Source organism: Actinia tenebrosa, unplaced genomic scaffold, assembly GCF_029948245.1.
Source record: "Actinia tenebrosa isolate PJP-AT-01 unplaced genomic scaffold, QUT_ActTen_1.0 PGA_scaffold0__85_contigs__length_37466705, whole genome shotgun sequence".
NCBI lineage: Eukaryota > Metazoa > Cnidaria > Anthozoa > Actiniaria > Actiniidae > Actinia > Actinia tenebrosa.
The window spans coordinates 17,332,780-17,347,552 of NW_028292569.1; the positions used below are offsets into that span (position 1 = coordinate 17,332,780).

Genomic DNA, 14,773 nt, shown 5'->3' on the forward strand with positions numbered 1-14,773 from the left:
CTGTAAAGCTTCCAATGGGTTTAGAAAAGATTACCCAAAATCACTTTTCCATCCGAAGATTTGGAAACTAAAAATGTCGGAAACAAATGGCTGCTAAGTGGATGTTGAAGGCGACAACGAGGCGAGGTGTAGTAAACGCATTAGGCGCGTGGATACATTTAGCGGTAGCTAGATAGTCTACTTTTCCGTTTAAAAAATGGATATCCTTGGATAAGTAAGATTTGCTGGGATTAGTTGAGAACACTGGAGAATAAAGACATCGGATACGAGAACGACTTTTTTATCTAGTTCTTTTTTTTTTTTCCTCAGTGAACCCATTGTTCTTCTAAGCTTTTGCGCCTTTTATTTTTCTTAACTCAACATTTTTTCCTTAGATACTAATTAAGTTTTAAACCATGACATAGAAAATCTCATTAATATAACGTTCAGGCTCATATTAGATACGATACAAGACTTTGACACGTAATGCTAACCGGTTCCTGTTTCCAAAGGATAATCCGTGTTATATTTTTACTAATTTTCCCATAACTACGTGTTTGATAAGAAACGTTAATGTGAACTATATTAGGAAACTCAATTAAAGAGTCTTATATCCTAGCTATACACGATCAAATGGAAGGAATGATGGCTGGGGGGTATTAAAGAGAATGATATCATAGATAACTAGACACGTAGGTGTAGTGGAATAAATAATAATAATAATAATAATAATAATAATAATAACAATATAATAATAATAATAATAATAACAATATAATAATAATAATAATAACAATATAATAATAATAATAATAACAATATAATAATAATAATAATAACAATAATAATAACAATATAATAATAATAATAACAATAATAATAACAATATAATAATAATAATGATAATAACAATAATAATATAATAATGATAATAATCTTGATAAGGAATTTGAGATTAATAGAGGTCAGCATGAACTCGAAACGTCGTGAATTACTGTCTGTATCGTTTCTTATAATAATAACAATAATAATAATAATAATAATAATAATGATAATAATAATTTTTTATAACAAATAGATGATAATAATTTTATTTAAATAAAACCTTAATAGTCTATGCATGTCTTAATAGAAATACACTCGCTCCAAAGCTGCTAAAGTTCCAATGCTTAATATATTAAGATAATGATAAACAAAACTAAAATGAAAAACTATAGGAGTTAAAGTTCATAACCTCAATGCCATTATAATAATATATATATATTACATACTATATACTAATATTATATATATTTTATATTATATATATATTCACAGTACAAAACGGATAACATTTTACTCTTCATGAGAATTGCACGAAATCGTGTACACTTGCTGTCGCCAAACGTGATTTAAGCGGACGTCAATAAAAGTGTTTTAATAGCCGATGGCCACGTGCTCTTGAAAACTTTGTATTTTCCAACAATGTCATGGAAACACTCTGATTGACGTTCAACATAACCTTATTTTGTCGAGACAGAAAAATTAAACGATTTTGCTGCGCGTGATTTTGCGTGACTAAGATATATGAAGCCTTATTGGGGGCGTGACAAAAGATGCGCTCGTCTCCCCTCTCATATCCTGCATAGCAGGCGGGAAGGGAAAGGGAAGGCACGCGGGGTGCTTATTTGCCCCGTCCCTCTTTCCACAGGCCCCCATCCCCTGTCCCTTTGCGCCGGCTACGCAGGCTACCCCTCCCATAAATATGTGCAAAATTAGAATGTCTTAACTGTTCTTGTCCACACGTCTGTCCCTCAAGGTCAACTCTTGTTTATATCGTCATGAGGCTTATGTTTCAGCCAGTGGTAGTCAGTAACCGACTTCCGGGTATATCAGGCTACCAATAACGCGGGAAAAATATTCAAGTAAGATTAATTCTATTGTTTTTTTAACTGAATACTTTGGAATCTGTAAACAAATGCTTTAGGTTTTTGACAGCCTGATACTGGATGTCGAGCAATGACAAACCCATTGAGTTTAACTGGACGTAAAAAAAAACAATATATACCAGTGAACGAAGTTCTTCAAGAATGAATATTCGACACTTGAGTTATTTAACCAGTGATCGATTCCCTTTATAGTGGCTCATGATCAGCCAAGCTCAACTAATTAGTTTATAAAAGATGCGATTTTCGGTTCAGTACAAAATCCTTTGGATTTATATTTGGTAAGTGTGACTGAGATTCTCACATTAGGTTTTGTCAATAGCTGTTGTCATGTTGTCTGGAGTTGGTTTGTAAAACCGTAAATTTTCTTAGTTTAGCTTTCAAGTAATGTTTTTCCCACTTTAGGCCAGGGGTCAATCTCTTGTAAGTATCCATATAGACTACTTTGACGTGGACATAGTGTTTTACCTTATCATTCCCTAGAGTATCCTTTTTAACACTTGCACATGAGAAGGCACCATGACATGAATAGATAATTCAACTCGAAAAAAGAATCTTTATCTCAAGAGCATAGACCAAATTCAAAACCCGCACCGATGTGAGGCTTAAGTTGTGAACAAAGGGATCTGGCGTGACTCAAAGTAATCTGGCGTGATTCAAAAGTCACGAATCACGCCAGATTCCTTTGTTCACAACTTAAGCCTCACATCGGTGCAAGTTTTGAATTTGGTCTATAACACGTGGTCTGAAATTGGAAAACATTACTTCCAAAGTAAAGACGCATATAACTGTCCCTCTCAGAAGCAAACAAAGAAAGCATACTAAAGAGAATGGCACGTGGTCCGAAATGGGAATACATTAGGCCCAAGGTAAAGAGCTCTACTCCATAATACTCCAGAAGATGCGCTGTCTCTTTTGTCTTTAAGATAGTGAAAAAATAAACAACTCGGTAAGGGAAACCAAAGACCACATGTCATTTCTTTGTTTAACGGTTGCGCATGAAAAAACACATCAAGATGGATACAACTCAAATAAAGAATATTATTCTCAAGGGGATGACACGTGGTCTGTGATGGGAAAAGCTTACGCTCAAGCAAGGGAGGTCTATTGAAAGAACCCTTTTCGGCTTGGGTGCCATGTTTTCTCATTTCAGACCACGTATCATATTCTCGTGTTTGAGTTTTTTCCATATTCGTGTTTCTTCTTTTGCGCAACCGTCAAACAAAGAGAAGATACTTTAGTCTATACAACATTTTCTTGCAGATTCATCAGCCTTCAGGGGGGATGTGATTGGATGCGAATTAGTGTACGAAGAACAGTCATCTGACTGTATTCTTGTTCATTTTTCACTCAATGGAAAGTTCATTGGAGATGGCTTATGGAAAGCCAATGATGAAGGTATCAAATTTTGTCCGTTCGTTGGAATTGGCTTTGAAGGAATCGTCCTGTTATTTCGGGTAGGTATAGCTGATTCACTGTACTGTAAATGTTACTATAAATATATTCAGAACGCAGCGTTAACTGACATTCTGATACATCTTTACACTGGCGTTATTTCGCGACCACTACGAGAATTCGGGTGCGTAACTAGTTCATTGTGCTACATACTTTTGAACGCAAAGTTAGCCGACATTTTGAAATTTTGTCATATCTGGCGTCATATCGCGACCTTTACAAGAACGCTTCGCAAATCTTAAAATTAATTACCCATTTTAAGGTTGAGGGAAACAATAGGTCCTGTTGGCATTGAAGTGCATTGTGGGACTGTTTTAGGGGACACATTTCAGAGATGGCATTTATTTCGTCCCTAACAGTCCCAAAATGCGCTTCAATGCCAACTCGACCCAGTTTTTCCCTCAACCTCGGAATGGCTAATTGGTGCTAATCAATTCAAGAACACAAGTCTGCAAGGGACTCTTGTATCAAATGAGGTATTCCCATGTAACTGTACCCTAACGATTATTTTTTTGGACGGTAGTCTATTGCCCATCACTTGTACGATCAGCGCGTAGCAACAAAAATAGTGGTAAAACATCACATACTAAATCTATTTAAAAAAAGATCTAACAACTCTTGATGTTTAAGCAGTGACTAACGAGCACTAAATTAATCAAGTCTCCGACTATTTGTATGTTTGCACTTTAGATGCGATCAAAAGAACCTATTCCTTGTATACTAGAAAGCACAAATGAAATGGTGCAGTCACTTAAAACATTGGTAGACCTTCTACGAACATAAAATAATGCGTTTTGCTTTACAACCTTTGATCTTTTCTTCCTGTTTTCCTGTGATGCCATTTAAACGTCATGAGGTTGTTGTTGATGATGATGATGACCATGCTGGTGATGGTGATGATGATGACCATGCTGGTGATGATGATGGTGATGACCATGATGTTGTTGATGATGATAGCGAGTTGATAATGTTGACACTGATAACGATGACGTTTTACTTGATAATGATGATGTTGATGACAATTTTGCTTGTTGTTAATTATGATTATTACATGTCTATATGCAAATATAATACACATTTTAGAGTACTCAAAATCCTTTTAGCTTTGATGATATGACCTTCTCGAACCCGACTAGATTTTTTCAATTAGGTGTATATACATTTTCAAAATTTACTCAAAAATATCATAGTATAGTTTATGCGCGAGGTTCAGTTAGAACATATTCTCGTTTGGTACTAGCGCTTCTAAGCCATGGTTTCACGAAGACAGAACCTAGGTCCTTGAAGCAATGGAGCGAGAAATCCGGAGGTATTGATTGCAGGGCAATGTAAGAGAGTATTCAGATCAGACTAACATAAAACTGAATTCAATCACAAAGTAATGCGTCCTTAACAAATGGTCTTCCTATGATTTGGATGATAATTTTCAAATCAATACAACTACAGTATGTATATATAATATTTCTTTACATGGACCTTTAACTTAGTGGCTGGCTGTTTTGATTACTGACTCATATGTAGAGGGAAGACTCATTTGCTAGCCGTCATGCATTGGAAAAATACAGGGTAATAATTAAAGTAAAAGTTTTTTCTTTCTTTGAAAAACCACCAAGTGTAGAATAGTACCATAGTTTTTCCAGTGTATGTGTCATAAGTTTATAATTGTATTCTTTTTATGGCTATAGAAATATCCTTATATCTTATTTGTTTAAGAAGGAACCTCGCACAACTGAGTATATTCTCAGCAAGCGCAGCGGTTAGTTTGGTATTTGTATATATAAATATATTTGAAGTATTTGGAATATAACGCGCGCGTTGATTGGCTCTGCGCAAAATCCTTTAAAAATGTTTTGATAAAAGTAATATAAAACGGATGCGTCTGCTTCTGCATTGTGACACAAACAATCTGGGAGGGTAGAGGTAGAGCGCTCGGAAATCAAAAGAAAATACTCGGGTATACGCTTCATGCTTCTCAGCTTGCTTCTTTCGCACTCTACAGCTCCGGTGTGTTTATATCTAAGAACAGAGACATGCGCGCGCGTTTTTATATTCCTTAAATATATATTTCCGTTTTACATATCGTATTAGGCATATATTCAGGTTGTATTTACCAACATTTAATAAAGGCAAGCTTTCACAATAGTATTTTAATCTGTGTTTTTTAAATCTGTTGTTTAAAAAAGGAAAATAATATTTTCCTTCCTTCGGTCAAGTTTGATATTGACATGTTTATTTTGTTCGTTCAGCTAAAATAAACTAATCAAATATCAGTTGTTCAAGAATGTAAATGAGGGTTTACAAACTCAAATATCGCTCGCCGTTGACAATAAAACAACATATACACCTATTGCAATAAACGTTGTCATCGCCAAAGGCAATATGTAAAAGGCGATAGGCAAAAATGGGATATAGGTACTTCCAATATCCAATAATAGCTGGAATGGTTGCGTTTCTTTTTGTTCTTGTTAGAATATGGACCTTAGTGTTGATACTGATTTTGTATCCAACGAAAACATTTCCATGTGGGGATGACCTATCGCCTATCACTTTGGCGATGACAACGTTTATTAAAATAGGTGAATAAAGCATGCAGCAAGCTCTTGCTTTAAAATCTTTCCATGTGATTTGAAATCTAAGCGCGCTATATGTTGTTTATTACAACGAAAATTTTAAAGTATTTTTATCATCTCTTGTTAAACCAAAATATTTTCCACCAAAAACGATGAAATATGCTATTTATAAAAGATACATGGTGTGGCTTTCTGAGGCTTAGTTTTATTTTCTTTAATTTTGAGTAAAACATGTTGTTGAGCCGAAACCCTGGAATAAGGAAATATTACGTTACGAACAAAGTCGGTGTGGTGATTGGCTAATTCGATCGGGTTGAGAGAAACGAGATCACCTGGTCCCCTCCCTCTTTAGTTTTTACCTTCCCACGCCTTTTTTTTTTTTTTTTTTTTTTTTTTTCTTCCTTTTTTTAAAAGTTCACTCATTATTCATTATAGGAATATATCATGGCATTTTAAAATACCAATTGTTTTATATATAGCGCAGTTGTTATATCTCTTGGTAAATTTTACATATCTTCAATTTCAACAAACATTTAATTGAGGTTAACAGTAATGATGAAAAGGTAAATTATACACCGTGAAAAGATGAAAAAACTTACTAAGTAAGTTTTTTCATCTTTTCACGGTGTATAATTTACCTTTTCATCATTACTGTTTCATTAGAAACACCGACGCAGCTCACACTAGTTTTTAGCTAGTTATATCTTTTAATTGAGGTTAAGTGAAATTCATTTGTTACTCACACCTGCGCGCCAGAAAAGAAGATTAATTTACAGAGTCAAAATTTGCAAGAGAAACATAATGAGCTATAATAGCAAGGCTTGTTTGAAAGCCAACCTGCAAAAGTCATGAGACCTACCGTTGTACTTTTCGCCGAATATAATTGTCTTTTTAGATGGTTTTAATGTTAAAACATTTAATTGTTAATAAAAACTTTTTTGCTATCTTTCTTTCTCCTTTTACTTACATAAGTTCCTCCCTTTTTGCCAAATAATGTTCGTTTCTTCATTTTTGGTAATAATTCTCTATTTCATTTTACTGATTGATTGATCGTCCGGCTGAACAAACACAGGCCTGGCAGAATCTAAACAAAAGCTGGCATACACGACTTCAGTGACCATTCTACACTATCTTTCAATACATGTGTATCAACGCACAAACATCTGAACATCCAAATATATAACGAACAATAATCGACATTAAACACAGAAGATAAGGCAGCTCTGTTAGCAAGGTTTTCGACCGCTTTCTCCATGGAGTGGAATCCACTTTTCTCCAAACCGGAGCAGGTACCGACGATATCAAGGTACATATAAAGTATAGTTTAAGAAAAATCAATGGCACAAATACTTGATTCAGGGTGGCAAACAAATCGCTATTAAAGCAACAAAAAAAAACAAAAAACAAAAAAAACAAAAAAAAAAACCGTCCCAAAATATGCATAGAGTAGAATAAAGTCTATACATCCTATAATCGGTATTCCAATTTTTTTAGTTCTATTTTTTAAACGCATTATAAGTTAGGAAGATAATTTTCCGCATTTTAATTCAATGAACTAATTGATTTATTTTTCAACTCATAAAGCGATGTGAATTTATCGCATAACTTGAAAATTTCCGACTGTTTTCTGCGTTAAAATCGTTCACTGTTTATTTCGTTATAAACTTGTTCACAATAAAAGAAAGTACAATAGTAATTACCGAAGCAAGGTTCGTTTATAGATGATGATATCAGTAAGGACTTAGATTTAAATCTAGGAAGCAAAAGATTTAATTCAAAGAAAGTATCAAAGGTTCGAATTAAGTCATTACGTTAACTAACTTCTAATGAAGATAGCTCTCACAACAAGGCTATCAAAAGAAAAGCAATTATTTCTGTAAATTAAGGGAAGTTTTTTAATCCTATGCTCTTTTCATTGGATAATTTTGTTCCAAAACCAGAAATTATCTAATTAACTTATTTTATAAATGCTCAACAATTTTTTGTTTTTGTTTGTTCCTGAGCGCCTCAAACCTCTTCATTTTTAGTCATATTCTATTTTTCCTTCTTATTTGTAATTTTTCCTATCTATTTTCAAAGCAATGCTAGATATTCATACGAGCAAACATTACCCAAATTACTGTCGTTCTTGCTTTTATTCATAAAACGCCTTTTGTTCATGTTTATTAATGTTTACAAATATTGGAATTACCATCATTATGGATTTTTTTTCGGTCGTCGTTACTAAGATTTTGGAGCCATTGTTTCGTGAATTCTTTCCTTTTTTTCTTTCTTTCTCTTTTGAAAACGTTAGAAAAAAGCCTAAACTAAACTGACAAACACTTTCTATTTCTCGCTTTGTGGTTTCACTACTTAAATCTACTTAAGAAATAAATTGCAGCGATGAGAAGTTTTCTAGTAATTTTGTCTTGGAGTAAATTAATCAAACAAGAGCTAGTTGAAATCTGTCATGACCACTCACGTTGACTTTTTCTCTTTTATTTTTCATTTCAGATCTCAAGCGATGTTTTGTTTTGTACTGGCATTGATTCCTTGCGTCATCAGTGGAAGCAACATGACAGGTTATCCAATATCTGCTTTAGCTTAATCATTTGATGTAATTCTTTTTCATTATTAGGAATCACACCGAAAATATTGTACTCGCAGGTTCGAATTTTGTTTAGAGAAAATATGATAGCGACGACAGACTTAACTGAAGAGCATAGTTTGTCAGCAATTTTTTAATACGGTCTTGAGGGGGGGGGGGGGGGGGGGGAGTTTATGCAAGCAGATCAGTTTGCATGAATGAGAACAATTTCAGCAGGAAAAAAAAAACGTCACTTTTTCCAATACCACTAGCGAAATACAAAAGGAAAGTGAAAAAAAAAAACACCTGATTTTCATGCCGTCCTAAAAGTGTAATAAAACCGCGGATGTAACATAAACGTGTAATATTAATATTGATATTTCTCAACACTAAGGATATTATTTCATCCTTCCTGTCATGGCTAGCTTGGTTCTCTGTTTTATGAGTATGCAGCTACCAAAAAAAACGTGTTTTAAAAAAAGAACAAAAGAAATCTAGAAAAACGGCAGAAGCATATTGATTTTTTATACTGGTGCATTCAAAATTGAAAAATTAAGCTTAATTAAGTCGGTCTGTCTGTCTGCCTGTTTGCAGTTCATGCGTGCACCTGTCTATATGTCTGTCTGTCTTCCTGTTCAAGCAATTGACTTAGCCTCTTTTGTCGCTTATGATACGAAGGGGCCACGAAAAACAAAAGACTTAGCCCTAGCAGTAGGGTTATCTTACAGTTGTCACTAAAAACTCAATCCGCACACTCTCGTTCGGACGGAAGAGACCAACACTCAGGGTCTTAAAGTAACTGGGGAGAAGGTGCTGCCAAAGTAATTTCATCTACAAATCAACAAGGACTTAATAAACGTTGGCCCCGTCTGTCTTCACTATATAACCTTGTATAAGACGGACGCAAAAAGACCCACTGAAGACGCTGGTGACGACTATCTTCAGTGCCCGTGAAACACTATACAGGGCCCACAGTAATTGCCTATGCTGTTGTGGTGTGGTTCCTCACGGGGAAATCTAACTAAATAAATAAATAAATACCAAAAGACTGAATTCATTCCTTATCCTGTGACACGAAAATTCGACTTCTTATGAATTAGGAAAACTCATTCTAACAATTATTTGCTAGACTGATACCCAAGTAAAACTGAGCTACTATTGCCGCAACCTACTTTTAAACCAGTGGAGCTGAGCTTTTAAATGGTTGCCTGTAAAGGCCTTTACGTATGGCCCAACATAGGTCAAATGTTGGCATCCTTTGTCAAGGAATTACGGTCATCTTCGTTCCCAGGGTTCTCTCAAATATATAGAAAACAGAACCTCTAAAAATGTACGATTGACATTGGTTTTTGAGTCGAACAAACAAATAAAAAACTCCTAGGCTCTCTCCTCTAAGTATTTGACATTTTAGATTTGCCCTTGACGTTATTGTATTATTGTAATAGGTGACTGTAATTTTGATGACATGTCCACATGTTCCTGGACAAACGTAAATAGCAAAGATCAGTTCGACTGGACTTTAAGAAAAGGCTCTACACCTAGTTTTATGACAGGCCCTAATGGGGACCATACTACCGGTACGTAATATAAGACGTGTACTTTGCAAGATCCCGCGAAGGGTTTTTGCTATAATGCTTGTTTTTATAGCTTGTTTTTTATAACTTTTTTAATATAACTTTTATTTTTGTATCAACCAACATGGCCGCCGTGTCTGTAAGTCGATTTTTAAAAAAAGACCCTTAACTTACGAATGAGACTTGCATGACAAGGTCAGGTGCCCCAATCCCTTAAATCGAAGTGGTTTTGTATAAATAGAACGAAAGAAATGAAAAAATCACCTACATATCAGTAATAAGATAATAATATTCTGACGATGACCTCAGTCAGACTTTAAAAAATTTTAGTAAAATTTATTGTCTGACTCGGAAATTCCACGTTGAATTTCACGAGAAAGCCGATATTTTCATCTACACCTACATTTTATGTAGTCAGTAAAATCGTTAGAAATCACACCAACCTTTTTTATTAATCAAACAAATACCTTAGCGTATAATGCCACGAGATAATAATAATGCATTATGAAATTGTGGCGACTATTTAATGTATGGTTGATTGGTACATCATTGTAATTTAAAGGGCAAGGCACCTACCTATACATCGAAGCATCCAGCCCACGTCGTCTTGGTGAGACTGCTCGTTTGACGAGTCCATGGATGAGGGGTCAACAGTGTATGGTCTTCTGGTATCATATGTTTGGTGAAGACATTGGACAGTTACAAGTACATGTGAACAACACACGTTCTCTTCGTCTTTTGTGGTTTAAAGCTGGTGAACAAGGTAACAAATGGTACAGAGGGCAAATTAATATTTTGGAAACTGCGGAATATCAGGTAAGCGATATATGGCAAGGACGAATATAGTAACTCTAAAATGGTACGCAATGAAGATTTGAATTAGTCTGCCTGTGGTCAAGGACAGGACGCCACAATTTATGGTTCAGACTCCCCTTAGTTACCGTTACGTAGTTAGCTACAACATCTTAGAACACAAAATTCTGATCGTGGAAAATTATTTATAAATTAAGACTGTTTCGATTGTTTGCTGTCAAGTGAAAATAAGAGTAAACTGCTTCGTAATCCTTGTAGTACTCTTTTATCTTTTTATTATCAATTTATCTTTTCAAAATTTGATATGTCACATCGTATCATAGATTGAATTCATTGGAGTCAGAGGGATCAGTTTTGGAGGAGACGTGGCCATCGACGACATCTCTTTTCATCCTCAGGCATGTCAACGTAAAGGTATGCAAACTGAGCAGAACAGACTTCTTTACCTTGGTTATCAGCTTCCACCTTACACCACTTGTTATTCTCTTTAAGATTCTTTGTTTGTGTTGTATCCATATTCATGCGTTTTCTCTAATGCAACCATTAAACTCTTGAGAATAAGATTCTTCATTTGAGTTGTATCCATATTCGTGTGTCTATTCATGTTCAGCTATTAAACGAAGAATCTTATTCTCAATTGAATGACAAGTAGTCTGAACTGGGAAAACACTAATTACACCCAATTAAAAGGGCTTGTTTGGTCTGTCCCTTGATTTGAGGCTGTTTCTCCGAGCTCTCCGACCTTTCCTTCCTCGGTAAAAACCAAACACCCTAAATTGCATCGGCGAGAAAGTGCGCATCATTGGCGATCAACCCCAGAGGTTGGTCAATGGTTCAATACAAATAGGGCCACAAGAAATGACATGTTGTTCGTGTTTGGAGCTGAACATTAAAGGCCCGTTTTAACTATTGAATTTAACGGGTTTTCTTTGACGTCTACTCTTCAGTGGTTCTTTTAAGTCCTCCTTAACTGATTCCTTTTTCATTTTTCCAGAATTTCTTCGGCTTTATGTTTATGCAGACACGTCAAATAACGGTCTTCTGTCAAACCGAATCAGCCCGTCACCAGCTCCAGATGCCTACCAATACAGCCTTCTTTTCCCCCAACAAATGCTGCACCCAAATGATAATCTGTACATCACAAGAAAAACCAAAAGAGGACTAAGGATCTCGAAACGGGCTTTCAATTCTAAGCGTAATTTAATATTCAATGGCGAGGATTTCTTCTTCTCGTCTCAAACGAGACTTTACGGGCAGATACCAGTTTACGTGGGGACGAGTCTGACACAGCAAACTGTTTCTTTGGTTAAAACATTGAAGCAATGCAATACTCCTGCCATGGTCTGGTCCCAGCTGTTTGCTTCTTCTAAGAATATCTCATGTAAGTACTGATTTGAAATGAGACAGTTTTTTTCTGTCAGGCTGTGAACTTATCTAATAAAATGATCAAAGAATCATTGAAAGCCAATGCAAGGAGCACCAATGCACCATTTTTGAATGAGAATCAGTAAAGTTATTAGAAATATGAAAAGCATCTCAGGTTGATAAGACCGCGTATCCAAAAAAAAGTGGGGGCCATTCTCATTTATTTTATAAGGGCACTGAAATCAGGAAGACATACTGTAGGCTTGATAAGCACTTCAAAAAAAGATCTTAATCATTCCAAGCTCACCGTTCGTCTCGCTTCGATGCAAAGGCACGGCTACCTTTCAAGATGGCGCGGGGAACTGTGAAGGGGTCTATTAAAAAACAATTATCGATCAGCCATTCAAATCGCGAATCGATTTACTAAAAATGATAAAAGAAAGGTACGATCATTCATTCGTTCGGTTTTCGTTAATTTCCGTCTTTTGAATACTTTCATTACAAATCAGCACCTGGGAATACAAATTTGTGAACACTTCGTAATTCGGCATACAGAAAAAAAGATACGGTAGACGACCGACCCCATAACTGATTTACTAAATGTACTTTTAAATCTTTCTTATACTCATGAAAATATTGCAGTTACTTTTTTTCTCCAACAGCACTGACACTATTATTGTTAACTTGTTTCTTCTATAACAGTAGACACATACGCAAATTAGGTCTTAGATGAGGGATCTTTATTTTATATTTTTGTTACCAGTGAATCACGCCGTTGGAATGATAGTGACACAGTCCTCCCAAGCAGCCAAGACTGCTCCTCATCTAGTGGTGGATGGCAAATTCGACACCTGTTCAAAGACTTTAGTGGTAAGGAAGATATAACAGGTTTCGTATAAGTGGGAAACATAATTTAGGTACTGACTTAAATAACTGCCAATAATTCATTCGTTCGCAAGGGGTAGGCATGGCCACAGTATAAGTTACGGTAAAGCAAAAGCACGGCTACGAATTAGCTACATCGTTTCCCCCTAATGCGAAGTAGCTTGGGAAGAGTGACTTAGCGTTCTCTGCAGTCATCATGCCAAAAAAGTTCTTGGTATCTATCAGCTCCAAGGATGTAGCCAGGGGGGTCCCCTTGGAAAATCCTGGCATTGCCCCTGAGCTCAATGAAATACATGAATCTCATTACTGAAGGGCAAGCACCACCCCATGTTCAATCATCCATGTACATTTCTACTCAAAACTTGTCATTCAGCTGGTAAAAATTCCACACCAGACCAAAAGTGACATATACTAAAATGGTGCTCATATATCATGATTTTCTTTCCAGCAAGACAACCCTTGGTTTGAAATGAGTCTGAAAGGTTCTTCTTACATCTACAAAGTTCATGTTTCAACCCTGAGCTGTAGTCGAAGCAACAGCTTGCCAGAAATTCAAGTAACATTATCAAAGGGTAGTACAGAAGTCAGGTGCCAAACCACTGACCAACGTGCTATGAATAAAAGGTCACGTGTTTTCTTATGCCAGCCTCCGATTCGTGCACTAAAGCTTCACATCAAGCATATCGGGAACCAATCGCAGTTGTCCATTTGTGAAATTGTTGTCAATGCTGTTGGTGAGTGTTACAGCTAATAATAACAGCATTCATAATATCATATTTGCTTAAATAAAGTTAGTCACCAGAGTAACTATGAAGCTGAGACCCCTAGCCCCCTTAGCCCCCCTTAATGTTATTATGCAATCATTATATTTTAATTAGGTTAACGTTGAGCATAATGTCAAAATAGACAGTTTAGGTATTATCTGTCAAAGCCATGATGGCTTATTATTATTATTATTGATGCTGTATAAATATCATTTACCGGTCTAAGTATTATTTACATTGATGATCAGATGATTTTGATAAAAAATGGACGGATAAATGCAATGCTATTTTTGGTGATGATATTAATTGTGCCAAACTTAAGAAATTTAGCTATTTGAATATTAATATTAAGATTACTTTCTATGGGTATAGAAGAAAAAAATGAAAAAAATAATTCATAAATGATGCTTGATTTAATAAAAAGCCAATGAAAAACTTCATGTTATACTGAACAAAATGATAGTTTAGCCGCCTAAAAAGCAGCCAAATGTTGCTACATATATTTCTTTGTATATAAATCCTTAATTTATTTTATTCCTATGAAGCCCAAAGGGTAGCTAATGTACTTATTTCACATTACTTGTGACTATAATTTATATTTTGGGGTGTTTGGGTATTTCTTTCTCCCTTTACTACTGATATTTTGATCATAAACTACAAATGTATGGAGCGATGTTCGATGTTGAGTGTATGACGTCACAGACTCCAAAAAAATAATCGTAAAAATATCATATACTTTTGTCCTGAATATCGAGAAAACACTCCATACAGTGATTATTGGACCTTTAAAGAGTATTCTTAGGAAGTTTCAGCTGAATCCAAGTTTCAGCGATTTTCGTCAGAGTAACACTTTAATGAGTGTTATCTTATTATTTTT

The 14,773-nt window shown here is 35.3% G+C and overlaps 1 protein-coding gene across 2 annotated transcripts in view; it reads left to right on the top strand.

Annotated features, from left to right (window-relative positions):
• Positions 1–7,053: 7,053 nt before the first annotated feature.
• The window catches only part of LOC116298490 (uncharacterized), a 36,634-nt gene continuing 28,914 nt past the window's right edge, over positions 7,054–14,773 (top strand). For both annotated transcript variants that reach the window (XM_089033834.1, XM_089033838.1), the window contains exons 1-8: positions 7,054–7,235; positions 8,423–8,490; positions 9,941–10,072; positions 10,632–10,885; positions 11,206–11,296; positions 11,877–12,263; positions 13,011–13,117; positions 13,581–13,866. In XM_089033834.1, the coding sequence (XP_088889960.1) occupies positions 7,183–7,235; positions 8,423–8,490; positions 9,941–10,072; positions 10,632–10,885; positions 11,206–11,296; positions 11,877–12,263; positions 13,011–13,117; positions 13,581–13,866 (1,378 nt within the window). In that variant the 5' untranslated portion in view covers positions 7,054–7,182. The remainder of the gene's footprint in view (positions 7,236–8,422; positions 8,491–9,940; positions 10,073–10,631; positions 10,886–11,205; positions 11,297–11,876; positions 12,264–13,010; positions 13,118–13,580; positions 13,867–14,773) is intronic.